The 13901-nt window shown below is 45.0% G+C and overlaps 1 protein-coding gene across 1 annotated transcript; it reads right to left on the bottom strand.

Annotated features, from left to right (window-relative positions):
• Window positions 1–8283: 8283 nt before the first annotated feature.
• LOC147880752 (uncharacterized) lies at window positions 8284–9690 on the bottom strand. The gene is made up of 4 exons (XM_087371131.1): window positions 9310–9690; window positions 9113–9193; window positions 8930–9018; window positions 8284–8755 (listed from the first exon to the last, which is right to left on the bottom strand). The coding sequence occupies exons 1-4, from the start codon at window positions 9647–9649 to the stop codon at window positions 8600–8602; spliced, it is 666 nt and encodes a 221-aa protein (XP_087227257.1). The 5' UTR covers window positions 9650–9690; the 3' UTR covers window positions 8284–8599.
• Window positions 9691–13901: the final 4211 nt, after the last annotated feature.

Here is a 13901-nt window from a genome sequence, read left to right as displayed (position 1 = left end):
AGTAGGATGGGACAGATCTGGAGCAGAAGGAGCTGAGCTGAAGTAGGGGAGCAGATCTGAGCAGAGGAGCAGAAGTTGGGAGCAGATCTTGGAGTAGAGGATGAAGCAACCAGGAGGCATGAAGGAGAGGCAGGAGAGGGAGACAGCAGAGGAGAGGTAGATGGAGCAGGCAGGCCTGCAGCAAAAGATGGAGGAGATGAGGATCAGCTGCAGGTCCTGTCCTGTCCAGGAAGAGTAAAAAAGAAGAGTGAGGGCAAAGGCCTCTTATAGGCCAGACCTAGCTGGTCGGCTAGCTGGTCGGTGGGCCTGCCAGCTGGTCGGTTGGGCCTGCCAGTTGGTCGGTGGGCCTGCCAGCTGGTCAGCCAACTGGTCGGCCAGATCTGGTCGGCCAGACCAGCTGAACTTGCAGGCCATTTGTTTGGCTGAGAGAGCTGGCCTTTTGGCTGGCCTGTAAGCCATTTGATTGCCCCGTAAAGTGGGAATTGCTTAGTTGCTTAATAACCACCTCCTTCAGTCACGTTCCCGCCTTCGAACTCGAGCAATCCAACCGTCACGATCTTCCAATTGTCCCCCTCATAATGAGTGAACAACCTGGAGTCTTCCAGGCACCATGCTCTGAGAGTCTGTTTCAACCCATCCTTCCTTTGGCGAGGTCTGCAACCAATGAATATTTCCAGATAACCTAGACCATGAGCTCTCGCTGAGTTCTCAAGCAGGTACTCTTCTGGCTTCAGTACTCTTTGTCCATCACCTTCTAGCAATCTGCGTTCGAGATTTGAAGGAGCACCAATACTTCCCCTTTTGCCTTCGAAGAAGGCCAATTCCTTCCAATCTCGTATCACCTAAGACAAATGAAGAACAGAGTCTGCCCTGAAAGCAAACCCTGTACCTCATTGAGGCACCCACCAAAAACCTGTGTAGTCCTGTACTGTCCCCTTCTGAAGTACAGCATCCATCTGACCATGAGAACCCATGGCCCTCCATGGAATCCACCCTCGTGTCAATGTCGACAGCCACACACTTGGAAGGTACCAAGCGCTCCATGCTGTCCTTCACCTTCACAAAGGCATCTGACTCCTCGTCTACCCACATCTCTGTCAGACATCCTCACTGTGATTTCGGGATCTGCCCTTTCCTTTGCCAGCGTCATCCTTCGACAGCATCGCCTTGTCGTCTTTGTCCTCATTGTAGAGCTTCTCCCGAGCTTCCTCCTGTTAGCAATAATGGACCCAACTCCTCAAACGTCAAAGGTTTGGTCCTCTGTCCTACTATCACAATCGTAACAAAGCTCTTGAAACTCCGAGGTAGTCTCCTCAGCTATGTATGGATGCATGGTGGGTATGCCATCTTTAGTTGCAGACATGGCTGTGAAAAATCAGCAATCAAGAAATGACTTGGAGAGTATGGATGCCCTTCTGCAATTGGCTAAAAAGAATATGCAGGATGCCCAAGCCAAGCAGAAGAAGTATGCAGATGAACACAAGAGGTATCTGTCTTTTGAAGAAGGGGATTATGTGCACTTACGCCTCCATAAGAACCGTTATGCCTCGCTGAAGGGTAACACCAACGCGAAGCTTGCTCACAGGTATTACAGGATTATCCGCAAAGTTGTCGAGGTGGCGTATGAGTTGGAGCTACTCAGGACCTCCAAGATTCATAATGTTTTCCATGTGTCCTTGCTGAAGCCACATGTCAAACAGCATGTCCAAGTCCTTCCTGAGCTACCACCTATGGATGAGGAGGGCCACATACTCTATGTTCCGGAGCGCATCATGGGTCACGTGCTCCGAAACAAAGTCTACACCGAGTATCTTATCAAATGGCACGGACTCCCTGAGGATGAGAACTCATGGATGCCAAAGAGCGTTGTCCAGGACAACCCCTATCTCCTACCGGGCTGACTATTATTTGCTCTTTGCTGCACCTATTTAACAGCCCGCATATGAAATTTTGAGGGCAAAATTCTATGGGAAGGGATGGCTGTAATGAAGGGGAAAAGAGGCCAAGTTAGAGGCCCTTTAGGTGGAAAATGTGGAGGGACTATATAAGTCTCCATCCACCCCCTACTATGTACTTTCTGATGTGACATCTAATCCTATCTACTCTCCCTTCTTCCTGCCTACGCTCACTCACTCTCTCTCTCTCTCTCTCTCTTCCCTACTCCCTCTCAATCTCTCCCTCTCTTTCCTACCTCATTCTCTCTCTCCTACCCCTTTTCCTCTCCCTCTTCCCCTCTCTCTCTCCCTTCTACTCCTCTATCCTCCTTTCTCCAAATCTGTCCCTACCCCCTTCTCTACAACAGAGATTTCTCTAGGTAGAAGATAACTCTCAATCTAAAACTAAAACTAATCTTGGAGAAAACATGATCTCCTAAGGCATGTCTACAACTAATCTAGGAGACTATACCTAAGCTCTGATACCATGAGAAAACATTCGTGCCTCGATCTATGGAGCACTCTAAGGTGAATAGAACCTATGTGGAAACATGATGAAGAGAGTGCTCATGACATGTACCTCAAGTCAATTAAGTTCCAAGATATATTAGCTTGGACTCATAAACAAAATCTTGAGTGAGTGTGCATTTCTTCTACTCAACAATACATGATAGGCCTCTTATATAGAGAGTGCCCTTAGAATAGTCAACACATGCACATCTCTCCTTGTGGATATCCTTGATCCACATCTCCACATCATGTAGTCCACATCCTAAGATGGCTACTTTAATACATTCCTTAGCTCATACCTTTGCCTTTAATCTATGGCACCATATCTCAACACCTGTGAGTTTACATTCCATCACCTCCCCTTAGTGCATGCGTTGCTGCTTAAGGTGGTCAAGTGTGGTTTTTACAAGTCAATACCTCCCCTGGGTGCTTTCATAGCTACTCTTAGGTGGTCAGGCTTGATTTACAAACGTGTGGGTTGAAGGTGGCAAAGTTGTTGCTTCTCAATACATGTTGTTGATGGTGTTCTCTTCTTTTCTTGATGTAGCTTGATGCATGATGCTTTGTTCTTCCATGTGCCTTAATGCTTTTTGTGTGGATGCCATGCTTTGTGCTATGCCCATCTCATACACTTGTGCTTCCGGCATGCTTTTTGCATTCATGCGTTGCTTTAACACAGTGTGCTTAGTAAAGGCTATTGTGCTTATGTAGCACTATGATGATGTGGCATTTTTACCTAACCACGGCATAGTGGGTTGACTTGATCGAGGGTTGGCTTGACCATCTCTATCCACTGGTTGACTAGGGTACCCAGGTTAAGTTGACCAGCACTCAATGACCACACCAAACTAACCCAGGTTCATTGTGGTTGGATTAACTTAATCACAGTTAAGTCTTATCCTGCCACATGTCCTTGAGAGCAGACTAGGTTTTGTTAAGGTCGTGGAAGCCACTAGCAATGGCGGAAAGGAATATGCGGATGAAATGCTTGAAGACTAGGGCGGAAGAATCGACCAACAGGCCGTCGCCAAGCAAGCCGAGCTAAGTTGAGAAAGAAGGTAGACCTGGTGGCCAGCTACCAAGCTCGTCCTCGGTCGTATCTCAGCTGCCTCTGCTCCCATCCGTGCGATTGAGCTCTTCCAGCTCTCCCTCTCGCCTCTGTCTCCACTTCCGTCTGCTCCTCCTTTGATTCTTTCACTCTGCCTCAACCTTAGTGCCTGAACTTCCTTTTGCCTGTGAGTTGTGTTGCAGCTGTGTCCTCTAGCTGCTGTAAGCTTTGGTCATCGTGGGCGTTGGCTTTGCAGGCTGACAACCTGGCTGGCTGAAGGTCGTGAGCCTTTGCTAGGCTGGAGCTTGTCTCTCTATTGGAGTCTTGGTCAGCTGCTTCTCTAGTCGAAGGCACTATTGAGCCATCCGTTGAATTCGTGTTGTTTCTCTAGTCACTTTAGAGTCGTTCGTCGGCTTGAGCTGCTGTCATATCTTGTGTAAGGAACTTTTTCTTGCTGAGCATCCTTGGCTATGGCTCTTGTTGAGCTCCTGTTCTTTTGTTTGCTAATGTGTGCCGTAGATAAAGCTGCTACTGCTTGTGTTCCTTGTAGATGCATTGCCTTGTGATGCTTGACGTAGTAGCTTTGTTGCTATCTACAACTGCCCAATTGAGTTGCTATATATCATAGGTCGTTATGCTATAGTAGCCCGTAGAAATTCGTCCGAGTCGGCCTTCGTAATAGGCATTGCAGATTTGTTGGGCACCTAGGCTGAAGTTGCGTAGCTCCCTTCCTTTGTCATTGTCGTGCAAGTAGTTGCATAAGAGGTGCTTCACACAACTGCATATTGGCTGTGTCGAATGTTGTTGTGTGTTGGCCAGCTGATGATTGAAGGTTGCTAGGTGCTGAAGATCACTTGAGCAGTCTGTCGAGGCTGAAGGATCCCCTCAAAGGATATTGATTCTCTCCCTATCTCTCTCTTTCACACTCTCAAACTCTCTAAGAAGAAGAGTGGGGAAAACAGAAATCTCTAATGAATGGAAATGCACGACAGAGATTTCTCTAATAAATGAAAATGCACGACAGAGATTTCTCTAGGTAGATAACTCTCTATCTAAAACTAAAACTAATCTTGGAGAAAACATGATCTCCTAAGGCATGTCTACAACTAATCTAGGAGACTATACCTAAGCTCCGATACCATGAGAAAACATGCGTGCCTCAAGATCTATGGAGCGCTCTAAGGTGGATGGAACCTATGTGAAAACATGATGAAGAGAGTGCTCATGACATGTACCTCAAGTCAATTAAGTTCCAAGATAGATTAGCTTGGACTCATAAACAAAATCTTGAGTGAGTGTGCATTTCTTTTGCTCAACCATACATGATAGGCCTCTTATATAGAGATTGCCCTTAGAATAGTCAACACATGTGGGATCCTCTCATCCACATCTCTCCTTGTGGATATCCTTGATCCACATCTCCACGTCATGTAGTCCACATCCTAGGGTGGCTACTTTAATACATTCCTTAGTTCATATTTTGCCTTTGATTCATGGCATCATATCTCAACAAACTCATCCTCTAAAACACAACACATAGTGCAATTTCAATCTCATGACAATCGCAAGGTTAGAAATCATAAACCCCATTAGCAAGGACTAGCTACTATAACATTCCCACTGCATCATTGTAGACCATAGTATAAATATATGCCCTCACACAAACATATCCACGCACCCGCATACACTTGACCAGCCATTCGTACAAAGGTGAGTTCTTGGGACCACTGGAGGTGAAGGGCAGACTTAGCTATGACAAAGGGTAGCATTAAAGGAGAAGGCTAATATTCAAGCTACAACTGCTTGTGACAAATATACTGATTTCATGTTAATCTCTCCCAAACGAGCATGTCTAAGCGAAAAATGCTTAGACAATCTAGCTACAAGAGCAACACACCACTTAATATCGAAAGAGTTTAACGCAATACTAGCAAGCCGCAACATGGACGAAAACTTTATAAAGTGAAATTTGTATAACCCCTAGTGCATCGGGAACGTGCATCTCATACTTTGAAAACACAACTCAATGTGCAATTTTCTCATAAAAGTCACGCACTCGGATGAAATCCATAAACTCCATGACGCGCAACAGGAATTAGCTCCTATGACATCCCCACGCTATCATCAGCACCTAGTAGAGGTTGTCCTATTGAGTTTTTGTCAGCATTCTGGAGGTGATGGGCAAACTTAGACCTAGCAAAGGCTAGCATTAAGAAGAAGATTAATAAAAAAGCAACTTGACACTCACCTCACTCTTAGAAAGCCTATCTCCGAGATCCCCTTTCTTATGGGACTGTCCTCCTCCTATTCATCTACTTCCTTCAATTTGCGATCTTTTGCTATGTTTGCAAGCTTATCAAAGTCACCATCAATCTTCGGCTTACCTTGACTAGGCTTTGCTCTTTCCTTTGCATAAAACAAAAGAGGCCTTGTCTCTCTACTTTGTTGTTGTCCCCATGCTTCTTCTCCCTCGCTTCCTCTTAAATTAGCATTAAACCCAACTCTATCAAATTGGTTGGCTTGGATCAATCCGTAGTAGTAGTACAATCACAAAACCCTAAAACTCCTAGGAAGCATATGCAATAATAACTAGACTTATGGAAACTTTTTGACTTGCAACCGCTAGCTGATGCTTGAATAAGCTTGACTTCGATTATCTTCTCATGACGACTTTTTGACCTACAAGCACTAGCTGATGCCTGAATAAGCTCAACTTTGATTACCTCTCATTTATTTGATCTCGTTTCTCCAGCACTATGAACAATGGATTCTCAAGCTTAAGAATCCAAATAGTGTTGGTCATCTCATACCTCATACAAGTCTTTCGGTATAGTCTAGGCCAATATCCACCAACTCAATATGCAAAGTCACTCTGTCTATCACTATAGCAATGATCAAAGTCCCATCTAGTTTGCAATTGTCTCCAAAGTTGGAACGACATCCGTGAAGCCATAGAAACTTGAAGACCAAAAGGTAAAGTGAGAGATAGTCCACTTTGCCCTCACATATTTTCAAGCACAAATGTCTAGATCCGAGTTGTAACACACTCTTCCTCCAAATTTTATGATCCACACGCATGTCAATTTTTGGGTCTCTTGAAACTCCATCTCCTTTGATTCTACCATTCTACCACATCCCTCAACTTCCATTCTACCACCTTTGCTGGATACCTTACTCGTGGCCTCAAGTTGATCCTTGGGTTGCACCCGTGGCTACTTTCCAAATCTTCATTACCATCATGTAGCTCTTTATCTTCCCCTTCCAGATTGGTAATTGCTCCCATCTCGTTTGCCATTGTCTCCAAAGTTGGAACAACATCCGTGAGGCCATCATAGGAATTTGAAAACCTAAAAGTAACGTGAGAGACAGTCCACTTTTCCTTTATATATTTTCAAGCACAAGTCTCTGGATCTGAGTTGTAATGCACTCCAGATCTCCACGCAAATCTTGTGATCCACATGCATGTCGAATTTTGGGTCCCTTGGAACTCCATCACCCCTTCCAAGTCACAAGTGTGACCTTCTTGAATTAGCTACTGGGTTGTCACCCCTTTGGTTGCTTCACTTTGATACAATGTTGAAGAATCTCCCGAGCTCTGATATAAGGTCAACAATCTAAACTAGCATTTTCTCTGAAACCATGTTAGACATAAATGTGAATGGACCCTGCCAGTAGAAAATAAATAGACCATGAGATCACATGCAAGTTCTAGATCCTACCCAATATGTACACATGTGTATATGAATGAATTCCATGCTACGATCACCTATGGTCCACCTTCTGTTGTGCTTGAATGTGTACGAGGGATGGGGCTGATCCTGTATGGTGCTGCCTTTCTCCACCTCTCTCTAGTGCCTTCGTGCACTTCTGGAGGGCGGATCTGCAACCTGCAAATGCCTGGCCTGAATGCCTTTCTGCCAACACCTCAGCAAAGAAGCGGCATCCCTCCTGGTGCTGACCAGTTGGTTGGCTAGCCAACTGGGACAGACTGCTGGCCGACCCAGTCTGTAGACTGGCAGACCAGGGCAGGCTTGGGCCTTATAAGTCCCATCCTTTCCCCCTCCGCCCGACTGCTTCATTTCTGCCAACACCCAGGGCTGACGGCAGCCCCTTTTGCCTCTCCACTGGGGCCTCAACCTGGCTGCATTGCTCCCCTAAATCAGGGCCAATTTGTGGCCCAAAGAATAGCCAACACCATGGCTGTCCATTCCAGGATAGATCTGTCCTCAACTGAGAGTCTCCATCATACCAAGAAGGATAATATGCTGCCCACCTGGCAGCCTCTCCCCCCCTCCCCTTTCATTCTACAGTCCATGCTCTCCTCATGAGGGGCTTACAAGTGGGCCCCTCTTTGCTGACAGGTACCACCAGCACGTAGCAGCTCCTCACCTGGAATGTTAGACAGACTTGCTGTATTTGTGCCTGGCACAATCTACCTGCTAAATAAGCTTTCCTTACATTGTTTTCAAAGATGTCTTAGCTTCTAAGACTGCTAAAGACTGGAAGAAATATGAAATTATGGAAAGAAACATGGCTTGCTGGGAAAAGATAGTAACCCACCAAAAAATTACTTCCTTGCAAAATCAGCTTCAATCATGCTCTAGAATATAAAATTTCCACGGTTAAGCCATTTAAGTTCTTCAAAATAAGCTTTGGAAGGGTTGATCCAAATTGTATGGAAGCAAACAAAGCAACCCATTCATGATGCAAGAATGAAAATATGGAGGACCTTCCCAGTTTTAACATCTGCCTCAACTCCATCTAAACCAGTAAACAAGAATAAAAAACAGCCCATGCATGATGCATCATGCAACAAGAAGAATCTGAGAGAGCCTTCTCAAATTTATCATCGGCAATTCATAAGATAGATGTACATAATCAAAAGAACTATCCGCAATCTACACGTTGGAAAGAAAAGGTCTAGCAGAGTAGCAGAATTAAGGTTTTTATCTCTGCTCCAAAACTGTTAATACGAGATGTGAAAGAATTGGCGCTGTCCATTGCACAGTACATACTTGAATCTTTCTAGCGCACTTTTAAGTTCCATGTAAAAGAGGTAGCAGCCTTACATTCAAGGCTAGCTTCCACATAATTAGACAAAACGATGTCAATCATGTGCTTGTGAGACCTCATTGAGAAGATGCCCATCTCTGAAGAGCCATTTATCCCCTTCGCGGATGAAGCGGCTTTTCTCTTCATACACTGCTCTATCCCCCTTTCCTTCTTTTGCAGGCCCATACACAGCTCGAAAAGAAACATATGACTGCAAACAGAAAGCAAACCTTGAAGAACAAGGTGGTATTCTCACGTGTGGAAGACGTTTCATGTGGCGATACTTAACAAGCTTTTTCTGAGGTCGAATGCACAAACATGAGTCGCAAAAAGACGCTTAGAATATTCATTCTCATTCATACCGAAGAAACATCCCGCTACTTACTTCAGAATCGCTGACAATTTCGTGATCTAATATCTCGAGTTTGTAATATTTAACATTGATACAGGTCGTGTGCGCGTTTGCTGCTACATCTGTGGCAATGCATAGAACCTTAAATGTTAGATAGCGAAAGCGCTTAGTGTAACATCTGTAGCTCATGCACAAAGACATGCCAATATCAAGTACCTGTAAACTCTGGATTTTCCTGGTGTGTGGTTTCTACTATGAAACCGACCAGTCCCCGCACAAAAGCGCTGTAACGTGCCTCTGCCAAGCCACCAAAAAAAGCGGGCGTTTGTCCATAGAGCGCTGTTATCCGCACATGACATCGGTTTAAAGAGGAACAAAGCAAACCTCTCCAGCTAGAGGCGTTCGAAGCTCACTCAGAAGAGAAAGCCCGTCCGGTGCAACAGCCGTTCCTTGATGGAAAGGGCCACAACACTGGTCGTAATTGAGCTTGTTATCGCCACCTCCACACGGGCACACATCGCGCTCTAAGAGCTCAACTTCCTTGACTTTGCTCTTCTTCTTCGCCTGGTTTTTCTGCGGAGGCTCTCCAAATCCTTTGCCAGCGGCAAGCGGAAGCAATCTGTGGCAAGAAGGACTCGATGCGACTGCTCTTGTGTGTCGTCCTTGCGGGAAGGTGAAGATGCGGAGGGGTGACGAATAGGGCAGCGAGGGGATGGTGCAGCACAAGACATGCAAGGCCTGCAATGAAACCATATTGCATTTCACAACAACCTAGTTCTAGTTAGTGGAAAGAATAGCCTCCGACCAGAGCACTTTTTCCACCACCCGTGTCGGTTGTCATGTTTTATTGTAATTTGCTCTCTTAAATTTGCTAAGGGTGTCGTTTTCTTGGTGTTTGTGCTTGTGTGATTTTTTTACGGATTTAGTTTTCCAGTTCCTTTGGTTTTACTTTTTCGATTGTGTTTTCCACACGCTGGAGATTTATTTTCCACTGACCTTTGACTTTTCCAACAAGGCAATTGGTGATGTGAAGCTGGTCAGTGCCTTGATTCTCTTGGTTCAGAGGATCTGGCCAGAGATTCGCACTCTCTCTGGTCCCAATCTAGAATAAGTCTTCGTCATGCATGCACACACGGTCACAAAGACCCCCAGACCATGGTGCCAACTGGGGCTGCAACAGTCCATGTCAAATATACGAAATTCTCCCGATAGTCTAAGGAGGATCCGGACGCCCATGTCTAGTAGTTCGACAAGTATATGCATTGAAGAATCCGGGGAGCAGTGCTTCCACTACAAAAGGAGGCTATGTTCCACTACAATCCGAGGAGCAGTGCTTCCACTACACGAGGAGGCTATGTTCAAATCCACATTGGAGGGTAAAGCATCCAAATGGTTGGCGAAGTACCCCACTAATCACTTGAAGCTATCAGGGTCACATTTTTGAAGACGGTTTTGTAAGGAGAAAATGATTCCACAAACTCTGGAGGGTCTACATCTCTTGAAGCAAGGAGATCAGGAAGTGGAGGACTACATGGCACAATTTCAAACCCTTCTGGTGAAGCAGGTGCTACAGGCTCAACAGTCGACAATAGAGGTGTTGAATCAGTACTTCATCTTTGAACTTTCAAGAGATTTGTGGATGGCCATGGCAATAGTGGGGACAAAGTGAACAAGGCATCAAACATCGTGATGGATTAAGCATCTCAAATGGGAGAGTCACTGCAAGTTCAGAGGGTGAAGCATCGCAAGTCTTCCAAGGGCAAAGGGAAGAGGCAATCAACCAAGGTACAAAAGCATAAGGATCGTGATGAGGAATCGGAAGAAGAAAGTTTTGACGATAACTTAGATAATAAAAGTAGTGAGGATCAAAAGCCAAGGAGGAGAAAAAGTCCAAGAAGACCTCAAAAGGACGAAAGAATGGCTCGACATCATCCAGAGGCCCCTCACACAAAAAAGTGTGGATGGAGTTATGGTGCTTCAACTGCCAATCCAGGTCATTCGGCACATGATTGTGCTTTAAATTTAAAAAGTGCACAATTTGCATGTCAAACGCAAATTTTGACAACAACTTAGATGATAAAAGTAGTGAGGATTGAAAGCCAAGGAGGAGAAAAAGTCCAAGAAGACCTCAAAAGGACGAAAGAATGGCTCGACAGCATTCGGAGGCCCCTCACACAAAAAAGTGTGGATGGAGTTATGGTGCTTCAACTGCCAATCCAGGTCATTTGGCACATGATTGTGCTTTAAATAAAAAAAGTGCACAATATTGCATGTCAAATGCAAATTTTGACGACAACTTAGATGATAAAAGTAGCGAGGATCGAAAGCCAAGGAGGAGAAAAAGTCCAAGAAGACCTCAAAGGGACGAAAGAATGGCTCGACAGCATTCGGAGGCCCCTCACACAAAAAAGTGTGGATGGAGTTATGGTGGTTTAACTGCCAATCCAGGTCATTCGGCACATGATTGCGCTTTCAATAAAAATGGTGCATAATCTGCATGTCAAACTCTCACACTACCACCAATTGCCATTATAATGGATGGGGTCATTGTGCTTGAGGGCAAATGCAGTGGCGAGCCTTCAGAGTCAATGATCCAAGAATGGCTTATACCGAGTTGCAAGAAATTCGGAGCCGTAACAACTAGCCTCGTCAAGAGGGAGTAGTGGAGGCCGTGGGCGTGGAAGCGGAGCAATTGGTGTTCACGAGGCAAAGTGCCCTAAGAACTGCCTTTTTTGTCTAGGAGAGGGGCACTGGAGGAATGAGTGTCCAGAAGCCCAGTAGTATGATTGACAAAAAACCAAGAGGCAGAAGATGGCCGGCAAGATGCCAATACCTCTATGGTGCAAATTGCAGATGATGAACCAGAAATTGACCTGAAAGTCAATGTAGTCACCAAGTCGGGTAAGAAGGTACATGGTCCTTCCACAACATAGAACACCTCACTTTAGTGGCTTGTTCAGGAGGAATTGTGGCACGATAAGTGGTGGAATGGGTTAAAGAGGCCACCCTTGAGGGTTGCAGAGCCTGCGAAGACTGTGGATCTGAGTTGTAGAGTGCAATTTACGGACCCTCCCATGTCAATTCGAGCAAAACCAATCGATATTGGGAATTGGATCTAAGCTTTGCGAGACAGTTTGAGACCACTTGAAGCATGCTAAAAGGGAAACTAGCTTCAAACACGGTAAAGGTTGAGGAGCCTAGAGTGGAGTCTCCCCTGGACACTCCTATTCAGATTTCACTAAGGCGCTTGTTAACACTGGTACCACAATTCCATTGGTAGCTCATTCAGTCATTGACAATGGAATTGGCAATTCTAGAAGTAGATGTATTTCAGGCAGGATCAACCCTAGTTCCAATAGTTTTGCTCACTGATATGAGAGTTCCGATTATCTTAGCCAAGGCATAGGGCCACCGATTCTCAAGTGCTGATTGATGGCGGATCTAGAGTAAACATAATCAACCTAAAGACCTTCTAGGAGATGGGGTGGGAGGATTGGGAGCGAGCGCCCTTCTTGATGCGCATGACGGGTCGACAGTAGCTCGTGGGGGTACCAGGGATCCTCAAAGTGTTGGTCATGGAAGTTGCGAAGATCTCTTTTCTGGTCTCATTTGTGGTCTAAATAGGGAGGGCCCCAATCCTGATTATAGCTTCCTCTTGAGCAAATCCTAGTTGTGGCAAGCTCTGGTAAAATGGAACTGGCAACTGAACACCCTATCATTGTGAAGAGGGAAGAAGAAGATTCGTGCTCCAATGGTGGTGGCATGCCTGCGAGATGCCTGCTGGATGAGGCAATGCATGCAATGCGTAGAAATAGTTAACATATTGGACGGCGGTTTGGATGACGATGAGGAGGAAGCTCATAGTGAATGTGGAAGCCATCTCATCATAGTATCTATGATAGGAGCATTTTGTGGGAGTAACAAATCATGTTCAGGAGTCAGCTGAGATGGAGGATCCCATGCCTATGGAAATGGACATATGGGATGTGTTCAAGCAGGATCAGGAGTTCAGAGAGCGGATGAGCCGAGTGACACATGTTCAAGAATATGTTCTCAACACGGTATTCTTAGGGGTAGATGGAACTTCCAAATTGGTCAACAGTAGCACTTTACTGGGGATGAGGAGTTTTGGACTGCACTAGTAGCATTGCTAGTAGAGTTTGCAAATGTGCTTGCATGGAACTACTCTAACCTGCAAAGACTCAACCCAAAGTTTTATCAGCATCGAGAAGTCATTAAATTTTAAAAGGGGTAGCAAATGCGGTTACGATTCCTTGTGTTAATAGAAACCATATTATGCGATTGGGAGGTGAGTGCAAGGACACAACTTGGATGACTTGATGTAGAAAGTCTTCCCCATATGTATAGATAGTCACGTGTAATGTGTAATTAAATTACAAGTGAAAGAAAAATAAGGGAGGAAAGAAAGTGCAGTCCTGTCTTGGTAATTTAAGCCGTGTCTCTTGAACATATTGCAATCAATTATCGTAAGTATTATTTTATCATGTGTAGGAGACCACTATTAAAATAGAAGTTTGTGATGAATAGCAAAGGAAAGAGACGATAATGCTCTTGATTAGCAATGTGATGGTCAATTTGATAGCAAGTCCCATCGAGCGATGTACTTAAGGCAAACCTTTTCATTGGTGATGGGATGCTCTCATCAAGAATTATTATAAACTTTAGGTTGTGGCTGCTCTGAGGTGGGAATGTATGCACCAACCTCAATGATGATGAAGTTTGATTCTTTCAAAAGCTCTTTCTTGACTGCTTGCTTATTAGCATGCCCTTGTTGACACCCAAGACCAACAAAGCTAGGAAGGATGAGCTGCACAAAAGTGTGGCCTCCAAGAGTACTCCTAGTGCATCCTCAACCATTGGTGGAGTCTTATTGCTTAGTTCTTGGCTTATTTATACTATAAGACTGGTGGCTTGTACCATGTTTTCGGACTACCATGCATCATAGCGAATGAAAGCATGTACTACCATGCATTATACAAATAAC

Source organism: Dipteris shenzhenensis, chromosome 32, assembly GCF_047967505.1.
Source record: "Dipteris shenzhenensis isolate YYH24624 ecotype China chromosome 32, Dip_SZ_1.0, whole genome shotgun sequence".
In the NCBI taxonomy this organism is placed as follows: domain Eukaryota; kingdom Viridiplantae; phylum Streptophyta; class Polypodiopsida; order Gleicheniales; family Dipteridaceae; genus Dipteris; species Dipteris shenzhenensis.
The sequence above is the reverse complement of the archived record's forward strand: the minus strand, read 5'-3'. Positions and strand labels throughout refer to the sequence as shown.